This window comes from Lepidochelys kempii, chromosome 24, assembly GCF_965140285.1.
Source record: "Lepidochelys kempii isolate rLepKem1 chromosome 24, rLepKem1.hap1, whole genome shotgun sequence".
Classification (NCBI taxonomy): Eukaryota; Metazoa; Chordata; order Testudines; family Cheloniidae; genus Lepidochelys; species Lepidochelys kempii.
This window is the reverse complement of record NC_136403.1, coordinates 13,800,528-13,827,786: the sequence shown is the minus strand read 5'-3', so window position 1 is coordinate 13,827,786 and position 27,259 is coordinate 13,800,528. Positions and strand designations below refer to the sequence as shown.

The window sequence follows — 27,259 nt, the reverse complement described above, 5'->3', positions numbered from 1 at the left end:
GGGTTCGATGGATAGAGAGATAAAGAGATTTAATGGATGGATAAATGGATTAGGTGCACGGGGAGATAAAGTCAATTAGAGGTAAAGATTGGTCGATTGGATGCTGAGCCAGAGGGACGGCTGGCTAAACGGGGGGGGAAGGGATAGCTCAGTGGTTTGAGCATTGGCCTGCTAAACCCTGGGTTGTGAGTTCAATCCTTGAGGGGGCCATTTCGGGGGCAAAACTTGGGGGATTGGTCCTGCTTTGAGCAGGGGGTTGGATTAGATGACCTCCTGAGGTTCCTTCCAAGCTTGATATTCTATGATTCCATGATTAGGTTCTAGATTAGACAGATATAGATACTCCTGGATGTACACGTCAATTAGATGGAGGCAACGAGAAAGATTTATTACAATCTAATGTAAAGAAAATCTCACTTCCGCACTTCAAAGAAGGGGTGTTCAGCATTGTGTAAGAGGGATGTAAGTGAAGAATAGAAAAGCGGGATGGATTTGGTGGGTGAAGTGGTTGGAAGAGAGGGATGGATCAGAAAGCGATGGAAAGATGGACCCATCCGAAATACTACCTGAAAATACAGGGTCCCAACCCAGTAGGATCTCCTGAGTCTTTCCACTTCCGTGGGACGTGTGCTGAGTCTGAGGTCATCTGGTGTGGGCGGGGCTCCAGAGGAGGCCTTGACAAGTGAGGTCTCATCTACTCTGGGTGCACTTTGCAGATTTTCTTCGATTTTCTATACAAAGAGAGCATTTCCCTGCTCTCCCAGCTAGCAAACTCCTTTGCCCAACGGGGTTGTTCCCTGTGCTGTACTCCAGAGGTGGCCTTAGTGTGGCTGCTTGTACATCGGGCCTGTGAAATAGAGCATGCCGATTGCACATTAGAATTTCTCTCTAGCTCTTGCTGCATGTAAGCAGGTGTTTTTAGTTCATTTCCTGTGATGTTAAATCTCCCCCTCTCTGACCCCCTCCCAGTCCTGCCCTGCCCTGAGAACAGCCACTACGAGGCCTGCGGGAACGCCTGCCCGGCCAGCTGCTCCGACCAAACCGCCAACTCCTCCTGCCTGGAGCCCTGCGTGGAGACCTGCCAGTGTGACAACGGTTACGTCCTGAGTGCCGGCCAGTGTGTCCCCGTGGAGAGCTGTGGCTGTGACTACAATGGCCGCTACTACAAACCCAACGAGGAGTTCTGGGCCGATGAGAACTGCCTCTCTCGGTGCAGATGTGATCCCAGCTTGGGCATGGTGCTTTGCCAGGAGACCGGCTGCAAGGCCAGCGAGAGATGCGCCGTGATCAACGGGGTCCGTGGCTGCTCCCCAATCAGCTACTCCACCTGCACGGCCTCCGGAGACCCTCACTACACCACCTTCGACGGGAAAAAGTATGATTTCATGGGCACCTGCATCTACCTTCTGGCTGGGGTCTGCTCCGAGGACCCCACGCTCACGCCATTCAACATCAAGGTGGAGAATAACAACCGCGGCAGCAAGGCCGTGTCCTACACCAAAGTGGTGACCTTGGAGGTCTACGGTAGAAACATCACTGTCAGCCAGCAATATCCCCGCAAGATCAAGGTAGGGACAGAGAGCCACAGGACTACAGTCAACAGTGTGCCCTTGTTGCCAAGAAGGCCAATGGCATTTTGGGATGTATAAGTAGGGGCATTGCCAGCAGATAGAGGGATGTGATCGTTCCCCTCTATTCGATATTGGTGAGGCCTCATCTGGAGTACTAGTGTCCAGTTTTGGGCCCCACACTAGAAGAAGGATGTGGAAAAATTGGAAAACGTCCAGCGGAGGGCAGGAAAAATGATTAGGGGACTGGAACACATGACTTATGAGGAGAGGCTGAGGGAACTGGGATTGTTTAGTCTGCGGAAGAGAAGAATGAGGGGGGATTTGATAGCTGCTTTCAAGTACCTGAAAGGGGGTTCCAAAGAGGATGGATCTAGACTGTTCTCAGTGGTAGCAGATGACAGAACGAGGAGTAATGGTCTCAAGTTGCAGTGAGGGAGGTTTAGGTTGGCTATTAGGAAAAACTTTTTCACTAGGAGTGTTGTGAAACACTGGAATGCGTTACCTCGGGAGGTGGTGGAATCTCCTTCCTTCGAAGATTTTAAGGTCAGGCTTGACAAAGCCCTGGCTGGGATGATTTAGTTGGGGATTGGTCCTGCTTTGAGCAGGGGCTCGGACTAGATGACCTCCTGAGGTCCCTTCCACCCCTGATATTCTGTGATTCTATGACTTCTCGGGGAGCTGGGAGCAGGAACTCTTGCTGTTGATGATACATTACCCATTATTTCTCTCCCCGTTTCAGAAATGAGACCTGCGTCCGTTGCACACTGAGCTGGTGGTGGGTGTGTGGGAAGGAACTGAGTGCCTCTTTGTGAATATATAGGGCAGGATTTTCTCCTCTGCATCAGGGCCGTTTTGCCACTGTAACTGATGTGCATTCAACTGACTCACTCATTTAGCTGGGGATCGGGTCCCATTCCCTCCACAGGAGCTATGCCCCATTCCCACCAGCTGGGGATCTGGCCCCATTGACTCCAGGGGAGTCAACACCCTAAAAGCTTCCTCCACTAAAGTACTTGATCCTGACTTCTGTTGCGCGAAGGCCCTTTCCAGGTATCTGACAGCAGAAAGTTGGGAGTCAACCGCATTTACACTGCCCAAGGGGTGTGAGAGAGTCTTAGGGCTGTTTCCAAATAAACTGCTAATGTGGCACAATGGACTTGCCGTAGCTGCGGCGCTTCAGTGAAGAGGCTGCCAATGCCAATGGCAGGAGTTCTCCCATTGGTGTAGGTAAGACACCTTCACAAGAGGCACTCGCTAGGTTGACAGGAGAATTCTCCCGTTGACCTGGCAACGTCTACACCAGGGGTCAGGTCAGTTTAACTGCGTGGGTCAGGGGTGTGGAGTTTTCACACCCCGGAGCGATAGTGATACTGCCCTAATTTACTAGTGTAGAGCAGGCCTTCGTGTAACTGGGAATTCAGACCATCCCCAAGACGTGTGTTCCAGATAGACAGGCTCTTTGTGAACCTGTCCTGCAAAGCTGCTCTCATCGCTAGACCCCACTCCCTGACCAGAGCTGGGGTTAGAACCCAAGAGTCCTAGCTCCCAGCCGCCGCGCTCCAACCACTGCCCTCCCAGAGTTGAGGATAGGAGCCAGGAATCCTGATTCCCATCCCCCTCTGCTGTAACCCACCAGATCTCACTCCTTTCCCGGAACGGGGGATAGAACTCAGGAGTCCTGGCTCCCAGCCTCCCCTGCTCAAAGCTACTAGGCCCCACCCCATTTCTTCCCTTCCCTTCGCCCCCCCTCCCTGAGCCAGGAATAAAACCCAGGAGTCCTGGGTCCCCACCTTCTGCCTGCAGTATTCATTCAAAATTAACCCCTGGCCCTGCCGCGTCTGTTCCAGGTGGACGGAGTCTTTGTGGCCCTGCCTTTCTACCATGAGGAGAAGCTACAGGCTTACGTCAGCGGAGCCCAAGTCCTCATCAAGACCGCCTTCGCGCTGAGGGTGACCTTCGACGGGAGCCTGGTCCGGGTCACTGTGCCCAACACCTACGCCAACGCCCTCTGCGGCCTGTGCGGTGACAACAACCAAACTGCCAATGACGACCTGACCATGAGAGACGGGAGACGGGCAGCCAACGCCGTCCAGTTCGCAGAGAGCTGGAAGGTGGGGGAGGTCCCGGGCTGCTCAGACAGCTGCACCGGGAAGTGCCTGGTCTGCAGTGAGGCTCAGAGACAACCCTACAAGGGAGATCGGTACTGCGGGGTCATCACCAGAGGGGACGGACCGTTCAGAGAGTGCCACGGAGTCATCGACCCAGCCCCTTTCTTCGACGACTGCGTCTTTGACACCTGCCAGTACAAGGGTCTCCGGGATGCTCTCTGCAGTGCCATCAGCGCCTACGTGATGGCCTGCCAGGCCAGGGGCATCCGGATGGGGCAGTGGAGATCAGCCTCATTCTGCAGTGAGTGTCGCCTACTAGAATCTGCTTTAAGGACTGGCTAGTCTCCATGTGCAGCACCCTCTGCAGGGGGCTCAGAAGAGCTCAGCCGTGTGTCTCTGGCCTTACACACCTATCAGCTTGCAGTAGTGTTGCCAACCGTAAAGGTCACCTACTCAGCTTTGCTTTATCTTTGTGCTATAGCAATGTAATCCTGTCTCCTTGCTGGCACCTGTCTCCCAGGGGTTGGAAATACTTTGCCAACACTAGAATCATAGAATCATAGAATATCAGGGTTGGAAGGGACCTCAGGAGGTCATCTAGTCCAACCCACTAGTCGTCCTTCCCGTCAGGGTGCAGGAAAACGGACACCGAAAGAACTAAAGCAAGTAACTCAGAGTCACCCGAGAAGCCAGTGGCAGAAGCCAGTTATCCTGACTCCCAGTCCTCCATCACTAAACATTACACAGCAGCCCACTCCAGAATTTGGGACTCACCTTGCAACACGTCCCCTTGTCTGCAGCTCTTACCACTAGACCAAACGCCCCTCCAAGAGTCAGAAAGAAAACCCCAGAGTCCTGACTCCCAGTCCACACTGCTTTAACCCGCTAGACCTGACCGCCCTTCAACATCCAGAATACAACCCAGGAGACCTGACTCCCAGCCTCTAACCACTAGGCCCCACTCCCCTCCCAGAGCTGGGAGTAGAACCCAGGAGTCCTGGCTCCCAACCCCACCAGAACAATCCTACTGTAAGTGATATGAATAGAGAGAGATTTCTGTCCACTTACCTGCACATTTCTTCTTTCTCTCACCCCCATCTGCACGTTCCCTCTGCCCCTCTCCTACAGGTCCCACCTGCCCCAGTAACTTCCACTACGAGCTCTGTGGGAGCGGCTGCCCTGCCACCTGCCACGGGCTCTCGGCGCCGGACGGCTGCGACGCTCCCTGTGCCGAAGGGTGTTTCTGCGACGCCGGGTTCCTCCTGAGCGGAGACCGGTGCGTCCCCGTCGCGCAGTGCGGCTGTGTGCACCAGGGCAGGTACTACAGGAAGGGAGAGGAGTTCTACTCCAGCGCCTCCTGCCGGGAGCGGTGCCGGTGCCAAGACAACGGGGTCGTCCAGTGTCGGGAGGCCTCCTGTGGAGCCAACGAGCAGTGCAAGGTGGCGGATGGCGTCCGGAAATGCCACCCTGTCGGATCTGCAACGTGTTCTGCTGCCGGAGACCCCCACTACCTCTCCTTCGATGGAGTTGCCTTCGATTTCCAAGGCACCTGCACCTACATCCTGGCCAAGACCTGCGCTGACGCCGGGAACCTGACATCCTTCTCCGTGAAGGTGGAGAACAAGCCCTGGGGCAATGGCAAGGTGTCTGTCACCAAGCTGGTGTCCGTGGAGGTCTACGGGCTCACGCTTACCCTGCTGCAGAACAGGAAGGGGCTCGTCATGGTAAGTCCTGCTCAAGATGTTCCTGCAATGGGGCAGCCCCACTGATGTGGCAATGCAAGGGGCACTTGTCTCCTGGGTCACTCATTAGGAGCGCACAGGCAGGAGGGGTCAGACATTCAGGTTCTGATCCTGACCTTACTGGCACCAGTGCCAGTCTAGAGGCATCCCACTGAAGAAAGCAGAATCGCTCTGGATTTTCTCTGGGACAAGTGAGATCATAATCCAGCCCTCAGCATATTACGCTCAGTGGATGATTGCAGAGTAAGCCCAGGGATCTGAGATCAGAAATGGCCATAATTTCATTGAGTTCAGTGGAGTCACAACAGATTTGCCCAGGTGTCATTGAGACCCTATCTTGTGCCCATAGCCCACCCCAACAACATCCACTGCCCCGGTTCACAGGGAATACTCTGTGTCTTCCAGGTGGACGGGGTGTCCCACAACCTGCCTGTGGTCGTGGCCGATGGGCAGCTCCGAGCGTATCAGCACGGCGGGAACGTCCTTGTGCAAACTGACTTCGGCCTCACCGTGAGCTACGACCTGGTTTACCACGCCAGAGTCACCGTCCCAGGGAACTACCAGGGCCAGACGTGCGGCCTGTGCGGGAACAACAACGGGCGTCGGGACGACGAGTTCCTGCTCCCCGACGGCAGCGCGGCCCCTAACGTGGCAGCCTTTGGTTCCGCCTGGAAAGTCCTGATCCCGGGGGTGGCCTGTGACGACGGATGCGCCGGGAACAGCTGCCCGGTCTGCAAGGAGAAGAAGAAGGAGTTCTTCAAACAGCGCAACTACTGCGGGCTGCTCACGGCCCCCGACGGCCCCTTCGCCTCCTGCCACGGCATGGTCAGCCCCAGCGTGTATTTCAACAACTGCCTGTATGATGTGTGCTTGGGCAACGGGGACTCCCAGGTCCTGTGCCAGAGCATCCACAGCTACGTGACGGCCTGCCAAGAGGCCGGGGCCCCTATCCAGCCCTGGAGGAGCGCCTCCTTCTGCCGTAAGTGCCGCGATGCTGGTGTAGCAGAAGGGCCTATCCCACTCGCTCCCCTCCCGCTGGGGGGCGGGGAGAGCGATTCTAGGTATCTCATTCCAGGCCTCTGGGCTTCTTGAGAGACTCCTTTGGGTGGGAACCAACAAGGTCATATTCCCTTATAAAGGTGACCTGGTCCTCTCGTCCCCGTCAGATTCTCCTCTCCTTCATGTCTGTCCCTCTGAGCCTGAGGTGACACCCGGCCCACTGGACCCTCCTGCCCGGCCCCTGAGCTCCTGGCCCGGGAGGCTTGCCCGGCGCCATGCTCTGGGAGGCAGGGCGGTGAGCTCCTGGGGCAGCGTAGCTGCGGAGCCCGGCCTGACCCGGTCTCTGGGCTGCGCTGTGTGTGGCTGGCTCCAGCCGGGCTGCGCTGTGTGCGGCAGTAGCACCGGCAGCCAGGCAGCGTGGTAAGGGGGCAGGGAGCCGGGGGGTTGGATAGTGGGAGGGGAGTTTGAGGTGGTGGTCGGGGGTCGCAGTGTGGATAGGGGTCGGGGCGGTCAGAAGGCGGGGAACAGGGGGGTTGAATGGGTGCAGGGGTCTCTGGGGGAGGAAGTCATGAAGGAGAGGGGGTTGGATGGGGCGGCAGGAGTCAGTCAGAGACGGGGGATCTGGGGACAGGAAGAAGGGGTGGTTGGATGGGGCAGGAGTCCAGGGTGGGAGGGGGCTGTCAGGGGACCAGAAGCAGGGGGGCGTGGAGAGCGGGTGGCGGCCGGGCCACGCCCCCCTTCCCTAACCAGCCCTCCATACAATTTCCAAAATCCGATGCCGCTCTCAGGCCAAAAAGTTTGCCCGCCCCTGCTCTAAGTTGTGGGCTGAGATCTCTCCAGCCATCAGTTGCTTCTTTCTCTGCCTTAGCTCTGCGCTGCCCGGCCAACAGTCACTACGAGGTGTGCGCCGACCTCTGCACCACCACCTGTGCCAGGATCACCGACGCCAGGAAGTGCCCAGACACCTGCGCCGAAGGCTGCCAGTGTGACGATGGCTTCCTCTTTGATGGCCAGGGCTGCGTGGCTCTGCAGAGCTGTGGGTGCTTCAAGAAGGGGATATATTACCAGGTACCGCCCCCTGCTGGGGTGTTAACTCCTATCCAGTCACGTCCTTCACGCCCTGCTCTCATCAGCCATGTTGGATCAGACCATTGTCGCTTGCCAATGGCAATGCATGAATCTCTGTTGAAAGGCACTAATGGCACAATCCTGGTTCCATGAACCGTGTCTCTGGCAGGGCGGTGGAGTCTAGTGGTTAGAGCAGGGAGCTGGAAGTCAGGACTCCTCGGTTCTCTCCCCAGCTCCGGGAAGGCAGTCGTGCCAAGTGGAGTAGAGCGGCTGCGGACTGGGAGATAAGACACTCGGTTCTAGTCCCAGATATGGCCTCCCTGTAAATGAACATCTCCGCGCTGAAAAACTACCTTTCCCCGGGCTACATTGTGTTCTTTTCCCTTTTTTCAAACAGCCTAATGAGACGGTTCTGACCAACAAGTGCCAGCAAAGCTGCACCTGCACTCCTGCCCAAGGGGTGACCTGCGAAGCCCACAGCTGCACCAGGGATGAAACCTGTCAGATCAGAGATGGAGTCATGCAATGCATCAACAGAGGTGAAAGAGAGTGCAAGAGTTAAACAAGAAGAGAGATGAACGTAGAGATAGAGAGTCCTTAGAGCAGACTCAGTGGAGTCAGGACAGCTGAGGAGCTGGCGCAGAGTAGAGTTTCCATCCTTAGATCTAGGAAGCGAGTGGGGACTAGTGGTTAGAGCAGGGGGGGGTTTTGAGCCTGGACTCCTGGGTTCTATTCACAGCTCTGGGAGGGGTGGGGGTAGGTTACATGGTGGGTTCTCTGGGTTGGAGCCGATGGGCTGGGAGGCAGGCTATGTCAAATCAAGTCAGTGATTCTCTCCTGGGCTTTGGACCAGGCACTTGACTGTCAAGAGGTAAAGAAAAGTATCCTCTGGGCCTGCCGCTTTGGTCAAAGGTTGAGGTCCTTACTTGACCTATTTACTTAATCCCTACTCAGGCAGAGCTTTTACAGGAAACCATCTCCCGTTGACTCCTCTCTGGTTGGCCCCTCTTCCGAATGGCTTTGGGTGGGTAACTGGGCCTGTGCTGAACCGAGCTCCCCTGCCCCCCTAGCCCTCACTCTCATGGATTGCTGGGATTTCTCTCCTTTCAGATCCCTGCAAAGTCCTGACATGTCGGGCCAAGGAGACGTGCAAGGTCCAGAACGGCCGTGCGATGTGCGTTCCCAACTTCATTGGAACCTGCTGGGGCTGGGGGGACCCGCACTATCACACCTTCGACGGGCTGAACTTCAACTTCCAGGGCACCTGCACCTACACCCTGGCCAAGTACTGCGGGAGCGACAACACCCTGGTGCCCTTCATCATCGATGAGAAGAACGACAACAGGGGAGGCAACCAGGCTGTCTCCTACGTGCGCCTGACCAACATCTACGTCTATGGCTACAACATCTCCATCTACAAGAAGGAAGTTGGGAAAATCAGAGTGAGTACAAAAGTGCAAAAATGATTGGAGAGCTTGCATTTGGAATAAAAATATCTCCCTATGGGTACATCCATACCCATACACATCTACCTATCCATCCATCCATCCGCATACCCATCTGTCTATATCTCTGTCTATCCTTCCCCATACATATGCATCCATCTTACCATCCAGGCCAAGACAAATCTGTCAATCCATCTGTCAGGATACACATCTATCCGTCCCTCTGTTTGTCCCCATATAGATCTCTCTTTCTCTCCACCCAGCCCATACACATCAATCCGTTTCTCAATCTATCACCATACACATCTGCTTTTTCTCCATCGATCTATCCAACCATCCCCATACACAGCTATCTATCTCTCTGTGCTGGTTGAAGACCAATTTTCTTTCGGAAAATGTCAACATCTCTTTTCTTCCATTCATACAAATGGGCCAGTACTTTTGTTTGTTTCGTTTTCAAGAATTTCTGCTGAATCAGGTCCTTTGTTTTGAAATAGGTATTTTTTTTAAAAAAAGAAATGATATTTAGAAATTTTAAAATAGAAATTTTTCCAGATTATCAGAAAGAAAATCCCCTTTTTGTGATCTCAAAGTGGCCATGAAAAGAAACAAGATCGAAAATGACAACATTCCAGAAGAAGAACAGAATAAGCGAGAAATGAACCGATTTAAAATTATCTGCTCCGGGCCCCTGGGCCCTCCCAATTCACCTGGGCAATCTTGCCTCCATGGACCACATAGGATCCCCCAGTCAGCCTAGGTCCCCCAGAACTCTTGTTCTACCAGTCTCCCCATGTCGCGGGATCCCTCCAGGCCGCACAGGCTAAACAGTTCCTGTCTTCCTTCCACAACTCTCTCGCTCTCTCTCTCTAGCTCTTTGGTTTTGTACTGCCGCCCATCACCATAGGAGCCAACCATCTTCTCCATAACATGTACTGACCAGAGTAAAGTCTCTGCTCCAATCCATGGAGCTTCTGGCTTTTCTCCTCTTTTTGGGGTAGAAAAATCTCCACTTGCAGTAGGATTTTGTGGTGAGTTGGGTGGGTTTCAAGCTGTGAATATCAATGCTTCGTTCTTGTCGGGAAGCTTTATTAAAGGGGAGTCCAGGTCACACTCTGGATTTATCTAATCTGCACTGGGAATTCATTCCACAGCCAGATCCCCTGGACAGAGAACATTTGATCTCTGAGGACTCAAGTGCTTAATTGGGGCTTTCTAATCTTTCTTGTCCCAGAGGAGCAGAACTCTTGGAAGAGGTGAGATGAAAAGAGAAATAACCGTTGGTTCTTTCTTCCTATCTCTAGATCAATGACGTGACCACCAGCTTGCCGGTGACCCTGGAAGACGGTAAAATCAAGCTCTACCAGAGCGGTCTCAGTGCTATCCTGCGGACAGACTTTGGTCTGCAGGTGTCGTATGACTGGAATTGGCACCTGATCATCACCCTCCCCAGCAGCTATTATGGGGCCATGGGCGGCCTTTGTGGGAACTTCAACCAAAAGCGTGGAGATGACATGACGTCACCCAACGGCACCCGAGTCTCTTCCATCGTGGAGTGGGCCAGGAGCTGGAAAGTCAAAGACCGGGACCCCTTCTGCTGGGATGATTGCAAAGGGACATGCCCGACGTGCGATAAGAGCAAGCAGAAGATCTACGGGGGTGACGAATATTGTGGTTTGATCAGCAAAAGACCAGGAGGGCCCTTCAGAGAGTGTCACTCCAAAGTGAGCCCCCAGGACATTTTTGACAGCTGCATCTACGACGTGTGTCTGAACGGGGGAGCCAAGAACATCCTGTGCCAGGCGCTGGAGGCCTATGCAGCCATCTGCAAGAAACAGGGCATCACCGTCTATGACTGGAGGACACCGTCTGGCTGCGGTGAGCTCGGTGGTTTGTTTTTTTTATTGACAAAAGCAGCAATTAGACTAGAGTTACTGTGCTACTTGAGGAGATGGCCAGTGGGCGGAGTGTCAGGGCAGACACCAGGCCTAGATCCTGCACAACTAGACACCATGGGGATGTGGGCTTGAGAAGCCCCTATAAGAGACTAGCTAGATGGAGAATCGATGGACACATGGTTTTCATAGATTGGGTTAGATGAGAGAAAGGAAGAGTCTCCAAATATTGTTAGGAGGATGGATTAGATGAATAGGGAGATTAAACAGGTTTAATAGATTGGTAGATGGATTAGATGGATTGGGTGATTAAATAGATTCACTGGAGGATACGTGGATAAAATGGATGGAGAGATTAAATGGGTGTAATAGACGGATAGGTGGGTTCGATGGATAGAGAGATAAAGAGATTTAATGGATGGATAAATGGATTAGGTGCACGGGGAGATAAAGTCAATTAGAGGTAAAGATTGGTCGATTGGATGCTGAGCCAGAGGGACGGCTGGCTAAACCGGGGGGAGGGATAGCTCAGTGGTTTGAGCATTGGCCTGCTAAACCCTGGGCTGTGAGTTCAATCCTTGAGGGGGCCATTTCGGGGGCAAAACTTGGGGGATTGGTCCTGCTTTGAGCAGGGGGTTGGATTAGATGACCTCCTGAGGTTCCTTCCAAGCTTGATATTCTATGATTCCATGATTAGGTTCTAGATTAGACAGATATAGATACTCCTGGATGTACACGTCAATTAGATGGAGGCAACGAGAAAGATTTATTACAATCTAATGTAAAGAAAATCTCACTTCCGCACTTCAAAGAAGGGGTGTTCAGCATTGTGTAAGAGGGATGTAAGTGAAGAATAGAAAAGCGGGATGGATTTGGTGGGTGAAGTGGCTGGAAGAGAGGGATGGATCAGAAAGCGATGGAAAGATGGACCCATCCGAAATACTACCTGAAAATACAGGGTCCCAACCCAGTAGGATCTCCTGAGTCTTTCCACTTCTGCGGGACGTGTGCTGAGTCTGAGGTCATCTGGTGTGGGCAGGGCTCCAGAGGAGGCCTTGACAAGTGAGGTCTCATCTGCTCTGGGTGCACTTTGCAGATTTTCTTGGATTTTCTATACAAAGAGAGCATTTCCCTGCTCTCCCAGCTAGCAAACTCCTTTGCCCAACGGGGTTGTTCCCTGTGCTGTACTCCAGAGGTGGCCTTAGTGTGGCTGCTTGTACATCGGGCCTGTGAAATAGAGCATGCCGATTGCACATTAGAATTTCTCTCTAGCTCTTGCTGCATGTAAGCAGGTGTTTTTAGTTCATTTCCTGTGATGTTAAATCTCCCCCTCTCTGACCCCCTCCCAGTCCTGCCCTGCCCTGAGAACAGCCACTACGAGGCCTGCGGGAACGCCTGCCCGGCCAGCTGCTCCGACCAAACCGCCAACTCCTCCTGCCTGGAGCCCTGCGTGGAGACCTGCCAGTGTGACAACGGTTACGTCCTGAGTGCCGGCCACTGTGTCCCCGTGGAGAGCTGTGGCTGTGACTACAATGGCCGCTACTACAAACCCAACGAGGAGTTCTGGGCCGATGAGAACTGCCTCTCTCGGTGCAGATGTGATCCCAGCTTGGGCATGGTGCTTTGCCAGGAGACCGGCTGCAAGGCCAGCGAGAGATGCGCCGTGATCAACGGGGTCCGTGGCTGCTCCCCAATCAGCTACTCCACCTGCACGGCCTCCGGAGACCCTCACTACACCACCTTCGACGGGAAAAAGTATGATTTCATGGGCACCTGCATCTACCTTCTGGCTGGGGTCTGCTCCGAGGACCCCACGCTCACGCCATTCAACATCAAGGTGGAGAATAACAACCGCGGCAGCAAGGCCGTGTCCTACACCAAAGTGGTGACCTTGGAGGTCTACGGTAGAAACATCACTGTCAGCCAGCAATATCCCCGCAAGATCAAGGTAGGGACGGAGAGCCACAGGACTACAGTCAACAGTGTGCCCTTGTTGCCAAGAAGGCCAATGGCATTTTGGGATGTATAAGTAGGGGCATTGCCAGCAGATAGAGGGATGTGATCGTTCCCCTCTATTCGATATTGGTGAGGCCTCATCTGGAGTACTAGTGTCCAGTTTTGGGCCCCACACTAGAAGAAGGATGTGGAAAAATTGGAAAACGTCCAGCGGAGGGCAGGAAAAATGATTAGGGGACTGGAACACATGACTTATGAGGAGAGGCTGAGGGAACTGGGATTGTTTAGTCTGCGGAAGAGAAGAATGAGGGGGGATTTGATAGCTGCTTTCAAGTACCTGAAAGGGGGTTCCAAAGAGGATGGATCTAGACTGTTCTCAGTGGTAGCAGATGACAGAACGAGGAGTAATGGTCTCAAGTTGCAGTGAGGGAGGTTTAGGTTGGCTATTAGGAAAAACTTTTTCACTAGGAGTGTTGTGAAACACTGGAATGCGTTACCTCGGGAGGTGGTGGAATCTCCTTCCTTCGAAGATTTTAAGGTCAGGCTTGACAAAGCCCTGGCTGGGATGATTTAGTTGGGGATTGGTCCTGCTTTGAGCAGGGGCTCGGACTAGATGACCTCCTGAGGTCCCTTCCACCCCTGATATTCTGTGATTCTATGACTTCTCGGGGAGCTGGGAGCAGGAACTCTTGCTGTTGATGATACATTACCCATTATTTCTCTCCCCGTTTCAGAAATGAGACCTGCGTCCGTTGCACACTGAGCTGGTGGTGGGTGTGTGGGAAGGAACTGAGTGCCTCTTTGTGAATATATAGGGCAGGATTTTCTCCTCTGCATCAGGGCCGTTTTGCCACTGTAACTGATGTGCATTCAACTGACTCACTCATTTAGCTGGGGATCGGGTCCCATTCCCTCCACAGGAGCTATGCCCCATTCCCACCAGCTGGGGATCTGGCCCCATTGACTCCAGGGGAGTCAACACCCTAAAAGCTTCCTCCACTAAAGTACTTGATCCTGACTTCTGTTGCGCGAAGGCCCTTTCCAGGTATCTGACAGCAGAAAGTTGGGAGTCAACCGCATTTACACTGCCCAAGGGGTGTGAGAGAGTCTTAGGGCTGTTTCCAAATAAACTGCTAATGTGGCACAATGGACTTGCCGTAGCTGCGGCGCTTCAGTGAAGAGGCTGCCAATGCCAATGGCAGGAGTTCTCCCATTGGTGTAGGTAAGACACCTTCACAAGAGGCACTCGCTAGGTTGACAGGAGAATTCTCCCGTTGACCTGGCAACGTCTACACCAGGGGTCAGGTCAGTTTAACTGCGTGGGTCAGGGGTGTGGAGTTTTCACACCCCGGAGCGATAGTGATACTGCCCTAATTTACTAGTGTAGAGCAGGCCTTCGTGTAACTGGGAATTCAGACCATCCCCAAGACGTGTGTTCCAGATAGACAGGCTCTTTGTGAACCTGTCCTGCAAAGCTGCTCTCATCGCTAGACCCCACTCCCTGACCAGAGCTGGGGTTAGAACCCAAGAGTCCTAGCTCCCAGCCGCCGCGCTCCAACCACTGCCCTCCCAGAGTTGAGGATAGGAGCCAGGAATCCTGATTCCCATCCCCCTCTGCTGTAACCCACCAGATCTCACTCCTTTCCCGGAACGGGGGATAGAACTCAGGAGTCCTGGCTCCCAGCCTCCCCTGCTCAAAGCTACTAGGCCCCACCCCATTTCTTCCCTTCCCTTCGCCCCCCCTCCCTGAGCCAGGAATAAAACCCAGGAGTCCTGGGTCCCCACCTTCTGCCTGCAGTATTCATTCAAAATTAACCCCTGGCCCTGCCGCGTCTGTTCCAGGTGGACGGAGTCTTTGTGGCCCTGCCTTTCTACCATGAGGAGAAGCTACAGGCTTACGTCAGCGGAGCCCAAGTCCTCATCAAGACCGCCTTCGCGCTGAGGGTGACCTTCGACGGGAGCCTGGTCCGGGTCACTGTGCCCAACACCTACGCCAACGCCCTCTGCGGCCTGTGCGGTGACAACAACCAAACTGCCAGTGACGACCTGACCATGAGAGACGGGAGACGGGCAGCCAACGCCGTCCAGTTCGCAGAGAGCTGGAAGGTGGGGGAGGTCCCGGGCTGCTCAGACAGCTGCACCGGGAAGTGCCTGGTCTGCAGTGAGGCTCAGAGACAACCCTACAAGGGAGATCGGTACTGCGGGGTCATCACCAGAGGGGACGGACCGTTCAGAGAGTGCCACGGAGTCATCGACCCAGCCCCTTTCTTCGACGACTGCGTCTTTGACACCTGCCAGTACAAGGGTCTCCGGGATGCTCTCTGCAGTGCCATCAGCGCCTACGTGATGGCCTGCCAGGCCAGGGGCATCCGGATGGGGCAGTGGAGATCAGCCTCATTCTGCAGTGAGTGTCGCCTACTAGAATCTGCTTTAAGGACTGGCTAGTCTCCATGTGCAGCACCCTCTGCAGGGGGCTCAGAAGAGCTCAGCCGTGTGTCTCTGGCCTTACACACCTATCAGCTTGCAGTAGTGTTGCCAACCGTAAAGGTCACCTACTCAGCTTTGCTTTATCTTTGTGCTATAGCAATGTAATCCTGTCTCCTTGCTGGCACCTGTCTCCCAGGGGTTGGAAATACTTTGCCAACACTAGAATCATAGAATCATAGAATATCAGGGTTGGAAGGGACCTCAGGAGGTCATCTAGTCCAACCCACTAGTCGTCCTTCCCGTCAGGGTGCCGGAAAACGGACACCGAAAGAACTAAAGCAAGTAACTCAGAGTCACCCGAGAAGCCAGTGGCAGAAGCCAGTTATCCTGACTCCCAGTCCTCCATCACTAAACATTACACAGCAGCCCACTCCAGAATTTGGGACTCACCTTGCAACACGTCCCCTTGTCTGCAGCTCTTACCACTAGACCAAACGCCCCTCCAAGAGTCAGAAAGAAAACCCCAGAGTCCTGACTCCCAGTCCACACTGCTTTAACCCGCTAGACCTGACCGCCCTTCAACATCCAGAATACAACCCAGGAGACCTGACTCCCAGCCTCTAACCACTAGGCCCCACTCCCCTCCCAGAGCTGGGAGTAGAACCCAGGAGTCCTGGCTCCCAACCCCACCAGAACAATCCTACTGTAAGTGATATGAATAGAGAGAGATTTCTGTCCACTTACCTGCACATTTCTTCTTTCTCTCACCCCCATCTGCACGTTCCCTCTGCCCCTCTCCTACAGGTCCCACCTGCCCCAGTAACTTCCACTACGAGCTCTGTGGGAGCGGCTGCCCTGCCACCTGCCACGGGCTCTCGGCGCCGGACGGCTGCGACGCTCCCTGTGCCGAAGGGTGTTTCTGCGACGCCGGGTTCCTCCTGAGCGGAGACCGGTGCGTCCCCGTCGCGCAGTGCGGCTGTGTGCACCAGGGCAGGTACTACAGGAAGGGAGAGGAGTTCTACTCCAGCGCCTCCTGCCGGGAGCGGTGCCGGTGCCAAGACAACGGGGTCGTCCAGTGTCGGGAGGCCTCCTGTGGAGCCAACGAGCAGTGCAAGGTGGCGGATGGCGTCCGGAAATGCCACCCTGTCGGATCTGCAACGTGTTCTGCTGCCGGAGACCCCCACTACCTCTCCTTCGATGGAGTTGCCTTCGATTTCCAAGGCACCTGCACCTACATCCTGGCCAAGACCTGCGCTGACGCCGGGAACCTGACATCCTTCTCCGTGAAGGTGGAGAACAAGCCCTGGGGCAATGGCAAGGTGTCTGTCACCAAGCTGGTGTCCGTGGAGGTCTACGGGCTCACGCTTACCCTGCTGCAGAACAGGAAGGGGCTCGTCATGGTAAGTCCTGCTCAAGATGTTCCTGCAATGGGGCAGCCCCACTGATGTGGCAATGCAAGGGGCACTTGTCTCCTGGGTCACTCATTAGGAGCGCACAGGCAGGAGGGGTCAGACATTCAGGTTCTGATCCTGACCTTACTGGCACCAGTGCCAGTCTAGAGGCATCCCACTGAAGAAAGCAGAATCGCTCTGGATTTTCTCTGGGACAAGTGAGATCATAATCCAGCCCTCAGCATATTACGCTCAGTGGATGATTGCAGAGTAAGCCCAGGGATCTGAGATCAGAAATGGCCATAATTTCATTGAGTTCAGTGGAGTCACAACAGATTTGCCCAGGTGTCATTGAGACCCTATCTTGTGCCCATAGCCCACCCCAACAACATCCACTGCCCCGGTTCACAGGGAATACTCTGTGTCTTCCAGGTGGACGGGGTGTCCCACAACCTGCCTGTGGTCGTGGCCGATGGGCAGCTCCGAGCGTATCAGCACGGCGGGAACGTCCTTGTGCAAACTGACTTCGGCCTCACCGTGAGCTACGACCTGGTTTACCACGCCAGAGTCACCGTCCCAGGGAACTACCAGGGCCAGACGTGCGGCCTGTGCGGGAACAACAACGGGCGTCGGGACGACGAGTTCCTGCTCCCCGACGGCAGCGCGGCCCCTAACGTGGCAGCCTTTGGTTCCGCCTGGAAAGTCCTGATCCCGGGGGTGGCCTGTGACGACGGATGCGCCGGGAACAGCTGCCCGGTCTGCAAGGAGAAGAAGAAGGAGTTCTTCAAACAGCGCAACTACTGCGGGCTGCTCACGGCCCCCGACGGCCCCTTCGCCTCCTGCCACGGCATGGTCAGCCCCAGCGTGTATTTCAACAACTGCCTGTATGATGTGTGCTTGGGCAACGGGGACTCCCAGGTCCTGTGCCAGAGCATCCACAGCTACGTGACGGCCTGCCAAGAGGCCGGGGCCCCTATCCAGCCCTGGAGGAGCGCCTCCTTCTGCCGTAAGTGCCGCGATGCTGGTGTAGCAGAAGGGCCTATCCCACTCGCTCCCCTCCCGCTGGGGGGCGGGGAGAGCGATTCTAGGTATCTCATTCCAGGCCTCTGGGCTTCTTGAGAGACTCCTTTGGGTGGGAACCAACAAGGTCATATTCCCTTATAAAGGTGACCTGGTCCTCTCGTCCCCGTCAGATTCTCCTCTCCTTCATGTCTGTCCCTCTGAGCCTGAGGTGACACCCGGCCCACTGGACCCTCCTGCCCGGCCCCTGAGCTCCTGGCCCGGGAGGCTTGCCCGGCGCCATGCTCTGGGAGGCAGGGCGGTGAGCTCCTGGGGCAGCGTAGCTGCGGAGCCCGGCCTGACCCGGTCTCTGGGCTGCGCTGTGTGTGGCTGGCTCCAGCCGGGCTGCGCTGTGTGCGGCAGTAGCACCGGCAGCCAGGCAGCGTGGTAAGGGGGCAGGGAGCCGGGGGGTTGGATAGTGGGAGGGGAGTTTGAGGTGGTGGTCGGGGGTCGCAGTGTGGATAGGGGTCGGGGCGGTCAGAAGGCGGGGAACAGGGGGGTTGAATGGGTGCAGGGGTCTCTGGGGGAGGAAGTCATGAAGGAGAGGGGGTTGGATGGGGCGGCAGGAGTCAGTCAGGGACGGGGGATCTGGGGACAGGAAGAAGGGGTGGTTGGATGGGGCAGGAGTCCAGGGTGGGAGGGGGCTGTCAGGGGACCAGAAGCAGGGGGGCGTGGAGAGCGGGTGGCGGCCGGGCCACGCCCCCCTTCCCTAACCAGCCCTCCATACAATTTCCAAAACCCGATGCCGCTCTCAGGCCAAAAAGTTTGCCCGCCCCTGCTCTAAGTTGTGGGCTGAGATCTCTCCAGCCATCAGTTGCTTCTTTCTCTGCCTTAGCTCTGCGCTGCCCGGCCAACAGTCACTACGAGGTGTGCGCCGACCTCTGCACCACCACCTGTGCCAGGATCACCGACGCCAGGAAGTGCCCAGACACCTGCGCCGAAGGCTGCCAGTGTGACGATGGCTTCCTCTTTGATGGCCAGGGCTGCGTGGCTCTGCAGAGCTGTGGGTGCTTCAAGAAGGGGATATATTACCAGGTACCGCCCCCTGCTGGGGTGTTAACTCCTATCCAGTCACGTCCTTCACGCCCTGCTCTCATCAGCCATGTTGGATCAGACCATTGTCGCTTGCCAATGGCAATGCATGAATCTCTGTTGAAAGGCACTAATGGCACAATCCTGGTTCCATGAACCGTGTCTCTGGCAGGGCGGTGGAGTCTAGTGGTTAGAGCAGGGAGCTGGAAGTCAGGACTCCTCGGTTCTCTCCCCAGCTCCGGGAAGGCAGTCGTGCCAAGTGGAGTAGAGCGGCTGCGGACTGGGAGATAAGACACTCGGTTCTAGTCCCAGATATGGCCTCCCTGTAAATGAACATCTCCGCGCTGAAAAACTACCTTTCCCCGGGCTACATTGTGTTCTTTTCCCTTTTTTCAAACAGCCTAATGAGACGGTTCTGACCAACAAGTGCCAGCAAAGCTGCACCTGCACTCCTGCCCAAGGGGTGACCTGCGAAGCCCACAGCTGCACCAGGGATGAAACCTGTCAGATCAGAGATGGAGTCATGCAATGCATCAACAGAGGTGAAAGAGAGTGCAAGAGTTAAACAAGAAGAGAGATGAACGTAGAGATAGAGAGTCCTTAGAGCAGACTCAGTGGAGTCAGGACAGCTGAGGAGCTGGCGCAGAGTAGAGTTTCCATCCTTAGATCTAGGAAGCGAGTGGGGACTAGTGGTTAGAGCAGGGGGGGGTTTTGAGCCTGGACTCCTGGGTTCTATTCACAGCTCTGGGAGGGGTGGGGGTAGGTTACATGGTGGGTTCTCTGGGTTGGAGCCGATGGGCTGGGAGGCAGGCTATGTCAAATCAAGTCAGTGATTCTCTCCTGGGCTTTGGACCAGGCACTTGACTGTCAAGAGGTAAAGAAAAGTATCCTCTGGGCCTGCCGCTTTGGTCAAAGGTTGAGGTCCTTACTTGACCTATTTACTTAATCCCTACTCAGGCAGAGCTTTTACAGGAAACCATCTCCCGTTGACTCCTCTCTGGTTGGCCCCTCTTCCGAATGGCTTTGGGTGGGTAACTGGGCCTGTGCTGAACCGAGCTCCCCTGCCCCCCTAGCCCTCACTCTCACGGATTGCTGGGATTTCTCTCCTTTCAGATCCCTGCAAAGTCCTGACATGTCGGGCCAAGGAGACGTGCAAGGTCCAGAACGGCCGTGCGATGTGCGTTCCCAACTTCATTGGAACCTGCTGGGGCTGGGGGGACCCGCACTATCACACCTTCGACGGGCTGAACTTCAACTTCCAGGGCACCTGCACCTACACCCTGGCCAAGTACTGCGGGAGCGACAACACCCTGGTGCCCTTCATCATCGATGAGAAGAACGACAACAGGGGAGGCAACCAGGCTGTCTCCTACGTGCGCCTGACCAACATCTACGTCTATGGCTACAACATCTCCATCTACAAGAAGGAAGTTGGGAAAATCAGAGTGAGTACAAAAGTGCAAAAATGATTGGAGAGCTTGCATTTGGAATAAAAATATCTCCCTATGGGTACATCCATACCCATACACATCTACCTATCCATCCATCCATCCGCATACCCATCTGTCTATATCTCTGTCTATCCTTCCCCATACATATGCATCCATCTTACCATCCAGGCCAAGACAAATCTGTCAATCCATCTGTCAGGATACACATCTATCCGTCCCTCTGTTTGTCCCCATATAGATCTCTCTTTCTCTCCACCCAGCCCATACACATCAATCCGTTTCTCAATCTATCACCATACACATCTGCTTTTTCTCCATCGATCTATCCAACCATCCCCATACACAGCTATCTATCTCTCTGTGCTGGTTGAAGACCAATTTTCTTTCGGAAAATGTCAACATCTCTTTTCTTCCATTCATACAAATGGGCCAGTACTTTTGTTTGTTTCGTTTTCAAGAATTTCTGCTGAATCAGGTCCTTTGTTTTGAAATAGGTATTTTTTTTAAAAAAAGAAATGATATTTAGAAATTTTAAAATAGAAATTTTTCCAGATTATCAGAAAGAAAATCCCCTTTTTGTGATCTCAAAGTGGCCATGAAAAGAAACAAGATCGAAAATGACAACATTCCAGAAGAAGAACAGAATAAGCGAGAAATGAACCGATTTAAAATTATCTGCTCCGGGCCCCTGGGCCCTCCCAATTCACCTGGGCAATCTTGCCTCCATGGACCACATAGGATCCCCCAGTCAGCCTAGGTCCCCCAGAACTCTTGTTCTACCAGTCTCCCCATGTCGCGGGATCCCTCCTGGCCGCACAGGCTAAACAGTTCCTGTCTTCCTTCCACAACTCTCTCGCTCTCTCTCTCTAGCTCTTTGGTTTTGTACTGCCGCCCATCACCATAGGAGCCAACCATCTTCTCCATAACATGTACTGACCAGAGTAAAGTCTCTGCTCCAATCCATGGAGCTTCTGGCTTTTCTCCTCTTTTTGGGGTAGAAAAATCTCCACTTGCAGTAGGATTTTGTGGTGAGTTGGGTGGGTTTCAAGCTGTGAATATCAATGCTTCGTTCTTGTCGGGAAGCTTTATTAAAGGGGAGTCCAGGTCACACTCTGGATTTATCTAATCTGCACTGGGAATTCATTCCACAGCCAGATCCCCTGGACAGAGAACATTTGATCTCTGAGGACTCAAGTGCTTAATTGGGGCTTTCTAATCTTTCTTGTCCCAGAGGAGCAGAACTCTTGGAAGAGGTGAGATGAAAAGAGAAATAACCGTTGGTTCTTTCTTCCTATCTCTAGATCAATGACGTGACCACCAGCTTGCCGGTGACCCTGGAAGACGGTAAAATCAAGCTCTACCAGAGCGGTCTCAGTGCTATCCTGCGGACAGACTTTGGTCTGCAGGTGTCGTATGACTGGAATTGGCACCTGATCATCACCCTCCCCAGCAGCTATTATGGGGCCATGGGCGGCCTTTGTGGGAACTTCAACCAAAAGCGTGGAGATGACATGACGTCACCCAACGGCACCCGAGTCTCTTCCATCGTGGAGTGGGCCAGGAGCTGGAAAGTCAAAGACCGGGACCCCTTCTGCTGGGATGATTGCAAAGGGACATGCCCGACGTGCGATAAGAGCAAGCAGAAGATCTACGGGGGTGACGAATATTGTGGTTTGATCAGCAAAAGACCAGGAGGGCCCTTCAGAGAGTGTCACTCCAAAGTGAGCCCCCAGGACATTTTTGACAGCTGCATCTACGACGTGTGTCTGAACGGGGGAGCCAAGAACATCCTGTGCCAGGCGCTGGAGGCCTATGCAGCCATCTGCAAGAAACAGGGCATCACCGTCTATGACTGGAGGACACCGTCTGGCTGCGGTGAGCTCGGTGGTTTGTTTTTTTTATTGACAAAAGCAGCAATTAGACTAGAGTTACTGTGCTACTTGAGGAGATGGCCAGTGGGCGGAGTGTCAGGGCAGACACCAGGCCTAGATCCTGCACAACTAGACACCATGGGGATGTGGGCTTGAGAAGCCCCTATAAGAGACTAGCTAGATGGAGAATCGATGGACACATGGTTTTCATAGATTGGGTTAGATGAGAGAAAGGAAGAGTCTCCAAATATTGTTAGGAGGATGGATTAGATGAATAGGGAGATTAAACAGGTTTAATAGATTGGTAGATGGATTAGATGGATTGGGTGATTAAATAGATTCACTGGAGGATACGTGGATAAAATGGATGGAGAGATTAAATGGGTGTAATAGACGGATAGGTGGGTTCGATGGATAGAGAGATAAAGAGATTTAATGGATGGATAAATGGATTAGGTGCACGGGGAGATAAAGTCAATTAGAGGTAAAGATTGGTCGATTGGATGCTGAGCCAGAGGGACGGCTGGCTAAACCGGGGGGAGGGATAGCTCAGTGGTTTGAGCATTGGCCTGCTAAACCCTGGGCTGTGAGTTCAATCCTTGAGGGGGCCATTTCGGGGGCAAAACTTGGGGGATTGGTCCTGCTTTGAGCAGGGGGTTGGATTAGATGACCTCCTGAGGTTCCTTCCAAGCTTGATATTCTATGATTCCATGATTAGGTTCTAGATTAGACAGATATAGATACTCCTGGATGTACACGTCAATTAGATGGAGGCAACGAGAAAGATTTATTACAATCTAATGTAAAGAAAATCTCACTTCCGCACTTCAAAGAAGGGGTGTTCAGCATTGTGTAAGAGGGATGTAAGTGAAGAATAGAAAAGCGGGATGGATTTGGTGGGTGAAGTGGCTGGAAGAGAGGGATGGATCAGAAAGCGATGGAAAGATGGACCCATCCGAAATACTACCTGAAAATACAGGGTCCCAACCCAGTAGGATCTCCTGAGTCTTTCCACTTCTGCGGGACGTGTGCTGAGTCTGAGGTCATCTGGTGTGGGCAGGGCTCCAGAGGAGGCCTTGACAAGTGAGGTCTCATCTGCTCTGGGTGCACTTTGCAGATTTTCTTGGATTTTCTATACAAAGAGAGCATTTCCCTGCTCTCCCAGCTAGCAAACTCCTTTGCCCAACGGGGTTGTTCCCTGTGCTGTACTCCAGAGGTGGCCTTAGTGTGGCTGCTTGTACATCGGGCCTGTGAAATAGAGCATGCCGATTGCACATTAGAATTTCTCTCTAGCTCTTGCTGCATGTAAGCAGGTGTTTTTAGTTCATTTCCTGTGATGTTAAATCTCCCCCTCTCTGACCCCCTCCCAGTCCTGCCCTGCCCTGAGAACAGCCACTACGAGGCCTGCGGGAACGCCTGCCCGGCCAGCTGCTCCGACCAAACCGCCAACTCCTCCTGCCTGGAGCCCTGCGTGGAGACCTGCCAGTGTGACAACGGTTACGTCCTGAGTGCCGGCCACTGTGTCCCCGTGGAGAGCTGTGGCTGTGACTACAATGGCCGCTACTACAAACCCAACGAGGAGTTCTGGGCCGATGAGAACTGCCTCTCTCGGTGCAGATGTGATCCCAGCTTGGGCATGGTGCTTTGCCAGGAGACCGGCTGCAAGGCCAGCGAGAGATGCGCCGTGATCAACGGGGTCCGTGGCTGCTCCCCAATCAGCTACTCCACCTGCACGGCCTCCGGAGACCCTCACTACACCACCTTCGACGGGAAAAAGTATGATTTCATGGGCACCTGCATCTACCTTCTGGCTGGGGTCTGCTCCGAGGACCCCACGCTCACGCCATTCAACATCAAGGTGGAGAATAACAACCGCGGCAGCAAGGCCGTGTCCTACACCAAAGTGGTGACCTTGGAGGTCTACGGTAGAAACATCACTGTCAGCCAGCAATATCCCCGCAAGATCAAGGTAGGGACGGAGAGCCACAGGACTACAGTCAACAGTGTGCCCTTGTTGCCAAGAAGGCCAATGGCATTTTGGGATGTATAAGTAGGGGCATTGCCAGCAGATAGAGGGATGTGATCGTTCCCCTCTATTCGATATTGGTGAGGCCTCATCTGGAGTACTAGTGTCCAGTTTTGGGCCCCACACTAGAAGAAGGATGTGGAAAAATTGGAAAACGTCCAGCGGAGGGCAGGAAAAATGATTAGGGGACTGGAACACATGACTTATGAGGAGAGGCTGAGGGAACTGGGATTGTTTAGTCTGCGGAAGAGAAGAATGAGGGGGGATTTGATAGCTGCTTTCAAGTACCTGAAAGGGGGTTCCAAAGAGGATGGATCTAGACTGTTCTCAGTGGTAGCAGATGACAGAACGAGGAGTAATGGTCTCAAGTTGCAGTGAGGGAGGTTTAGGTTGGCTATTAGGAAAAACTTTTTCACTAGGAGTGTTGTGAAACACTGGAATGCGTTACCTCGGGAGGTGGTGGAATCTCCTTCCTTCGAAGATTTTAAGGTCAGGCTTGACAAAGCCCTGGCTGGGATGATTTAGTTGGGGATTGGTCCTGCTTTGAGCAGGGGCTCGGACTAGATGACCTCCTGAGGTCCCTTCCACCCCTGATATTCTGTGATTCTATGACTTCTCGGGGAGCTGGGAGCAGGAACTCTTGCTGTTGATGATACATTACCCATTATTTCTCTCCCCGTTTCAGAAATGAGACCTGCGTCCGTTGCACACTGAGCTGGTGGTGGGTGTGTGGGAAGGAACTGAGTGCCTCTTTGTGAATATATAGGGCAGGATTTTCTCCTCTGCATCAGGGCCGTTTTGCCACTGTAACTGATGTGCATTCAACTGACTCACTCATTTAGCTGGGGATCGGGTCCCATTCCCTCCACAGGAGCTATGCCCCATTCCCACCAGCTGGGGATCTGGCCCCATTGACTCCAGGGGAGTCAACACCCTAAAAGCTTCCTCCACTAAAGTACTTGATCCTGACTTCTGTTGCGCGAAGGCCCTTTCCAGGTATCTGACAGCAGAAAGTTGGGAGTCAACCGCATTTACACTGCCCAAGGGGTATGAGAGAGTCTTAGGGCTGTTTCCAAATAAACTGCTAATGTGGCACAATGGACTTGCCGTAGCTGCGGCGCTTCAGTGAAGAGGCTGCCAATGCCAATGGCAGGAGTTCTCCCATTGGTGTAGGTAAGACACCTTCACAAGAGGCACTCGCTAGGTTGACAGGAGAATTCTCCCGTTGACCTGGCAACGTCTACACCAGGGGTCAGGTCAGTTTAACTGCGTGGGTCAGGGGTGTGGAGTTTTCACACCCCGGAGCGATAGTGATACTGCCCTAATTTACTAGTGTAGAGCAGGCCTTCGTGTAACTGGGAATTCAGACCATCCCCAAGACGTGTGTTCCAGATAGACAGGCTCTTTGTGAACCTGTCCTGCAAAGCTGCTCTCATCGCTAGACCCCACTCCCTGACCAGAGCTGGGGTTAGAACCCAAGAGTCCTAGCTCCCAGCCGCCGCGCTCCAACCACTGCCCTCCCAGAGTTGAGGATAGGAGCCAGGAATCCTGATTCCCATCCCCCTCTGCTGTAACCCACCAGATCTCACTCCTTTCCCGGAACGGGGGATAGAACTCAGGAGTCCTGGCTCCCAGCCTCCCCTGCTCAAAGCTACTAGGCCCCACCCCATTTCTTCCCTTCCCTTCGCCCCCCCTCCCTGAGCCAGGAATAAAACCCAGGAGTCCTGGGTCCCCACCTTCTGCCTGCAGTATTCATTCAAAATTAACCCCTGGCCCTGCCGCGTCTGTTCCAGGTGGACGGAGTCTTTGTGGCCCTGCCTTTCTACCATGAGGAGAAGCTACAGGCTTACGTCAGCGGAGCCCAAGTCCTCATCAAGACCGCCTTCGCGCTGAGGGTGACCTTCGACGGGAGCCTGGTCCGGGTCACTGTGCCCAACACCTACGCCAACGCCCTCTGCGGCCTGTGCGGTGACAACAACCAAACTGCCAGTGACGACCTGACCATGAGAGACGGGAGACGGGCAGCCAACGCCGTCCAGTTCGCAGAGAGCTGGAAGGTGGGGGAGGTCCCGGGCTGCTCAGACAGCTGCACCGGGAAGTGCCTGGTCTGCAGTGAGGCTCAGAGACAACCCTACAAGGGAGATCGGTACTGCGGGGTCATCACCAGAGGGGACGGACCGTTCAGAGAGTGCCACGGAGTCATCGACCCAGCCCCTTTCTTCGACGACTGCGTCTTTGACACCTGCCAGTACAAGGGTCTCCGGGATGCTCTCTGCAGTGCCATCAGCGCCTACGTGATGGCCTGCCAGGCCAGGGGCATCCGGATGGGGCAGTGGAGATCAGCCTCATTCTGCAGTGAGTGTCGCCTACTAGAATCTGCTTTAAGGACTGGCTAGTCTCCATGTGCAGCACCCTCTGCAGGGGGCTCAGAAGGGCTCAGCCGTGTGTCTCTGGCCTTACACACCTATCAGCTTGCAGTAGTGTTGCCAACTGTAAAGGTCACCTACTCAGCTTTGCTTTATCTTTGTGCTATAGCAATGTAATCCTGTCTCCTTGCTGGCACCTGTCTCCCAGGGGTTGGAAATACTTTGCCAACACTAGAATCATAGAATCATAGAATCCCGTCAGGGTGCAGGAAAACGGACACCGAAAAAACTAAAGCAAGTAACTCAGAGTCACCCGAGAAGCCAGTGGCAGAAGCCAGTTATCCTGACTCCCAGTCCTCCATCACTAAACATTACACAGCAGCCCACTCCAGAATTTGGGACTCACCTTGCAACACGTCCCCTTGTCTGCAGCTCTTACCACTAGACCAAACGCCCCTCCAAGAGTCAGAAAGAAAACCCCAGAGTCCTGACTCCTTCCCAGCCCTTCTGGGACTAAGCTACTAGATCCTCATCCCTTCCCAGAGCTGGCAATAGAACCCTGAAAACCTGATTGCAAGCCCTCCAGCTCTGATTTGCTAGATCCCTTTGACTGCTCACAGCAAGGAATAGAACCCAGGAGCCCTGAGTGCTAATCTCCCCTGCTTTTAACCGCTAGACGCCACTGTCCCCCCAGAGCCAATGACAGAGCTTAGCAGTCCTGGCTCCCAGCCCTCCCTGCTCTAAGCCAGGGAACCCCACTTCCCGCCCTGAACCATGACTAGAACCCAGGAGTTTTGGCTCCCAGTTCCCGCCAACAACACGATTGTAAGTGATACCTGCACATTTTCTTCT

General features: G+C 54.1%; 1 protein-coding gene across 1 annotated transcript in view; it reads left to right on the top strand.

Annotated features, from left to right (window-relative positions):
• Positions 1 to 27,259, top strand: part of LOC140902933 (uncharacterized) — a 125,194-nt gene that overhangs the window by 74,523 nt on the left and 23,412 nt on the right. The window contains exons 54-71 of the mRNA XM_078850397.1: positions 970 to 1,568; positions 3,419 to 3,980; positions 4,808 to 5,403; positions 5,827 to 6,400; positions 7,289 to 7,488; positions 7,886 to 8,027; positions 8,599 to 8,930; positions 10,238 to 10,811; positions 12,178 to 12,776; positions 14,627 to 15,188; positions 16,016 to 16,611; positions 17,035 to 17,608; positions 18,497 to 18,696; positions 19,094 to 19,235; positions 19,807 to 20,138; positions 21,446 to 22,019; positions 23,386 to 23,984; positions 25,835 to 26,396. Coding sequence (XP_078706523.1) covers positions 970 to 1,568; positions 3,419 to 3,980; positions 4,808 to 5,403; positions 5,827 to 6,400; positions 7,289 to 7,488; positions 7,886 to 8,027; positions 8,599 to 8,930; positions 10,238 to 10,811; positions 12,178 to 12,776; positions 14,627 to 15,188; positions 16,016 to 16,611; positions 17,035 to 17,608; positions 18,497 to 18,696; positions 19,094 to 19,235; positions 19,807 to 20,138; positions 21,446 to 22,019; positions 23,386 to 23,984; positions 25,835 to 26,396 — 8,319 coding nt within the window. The remainder of the gene's footprint in view (positions 1 to 969; positions 1,569 to 3,418; positions 3,981 to 4,807; positions 5,404 to 5,826; positions 6,401 to 7,288; positions 7,489 to 7,885; positions 8,028 to 8,598; positions 8,931 to 10,237; positions 10,812 to 12,177; positions 12,777 to 14,626; positions 15,189 to 16,015; positions 16,612 to 17,034; positions 17,609 to 18,496; positions 18,697 to 19,093; positions 19,236 to 19,806; positions 20,139 to 21,445; positions 22,020 to 23,385; positions 23,985 to 25,834; positions 26,397 to 27,259) is intronic.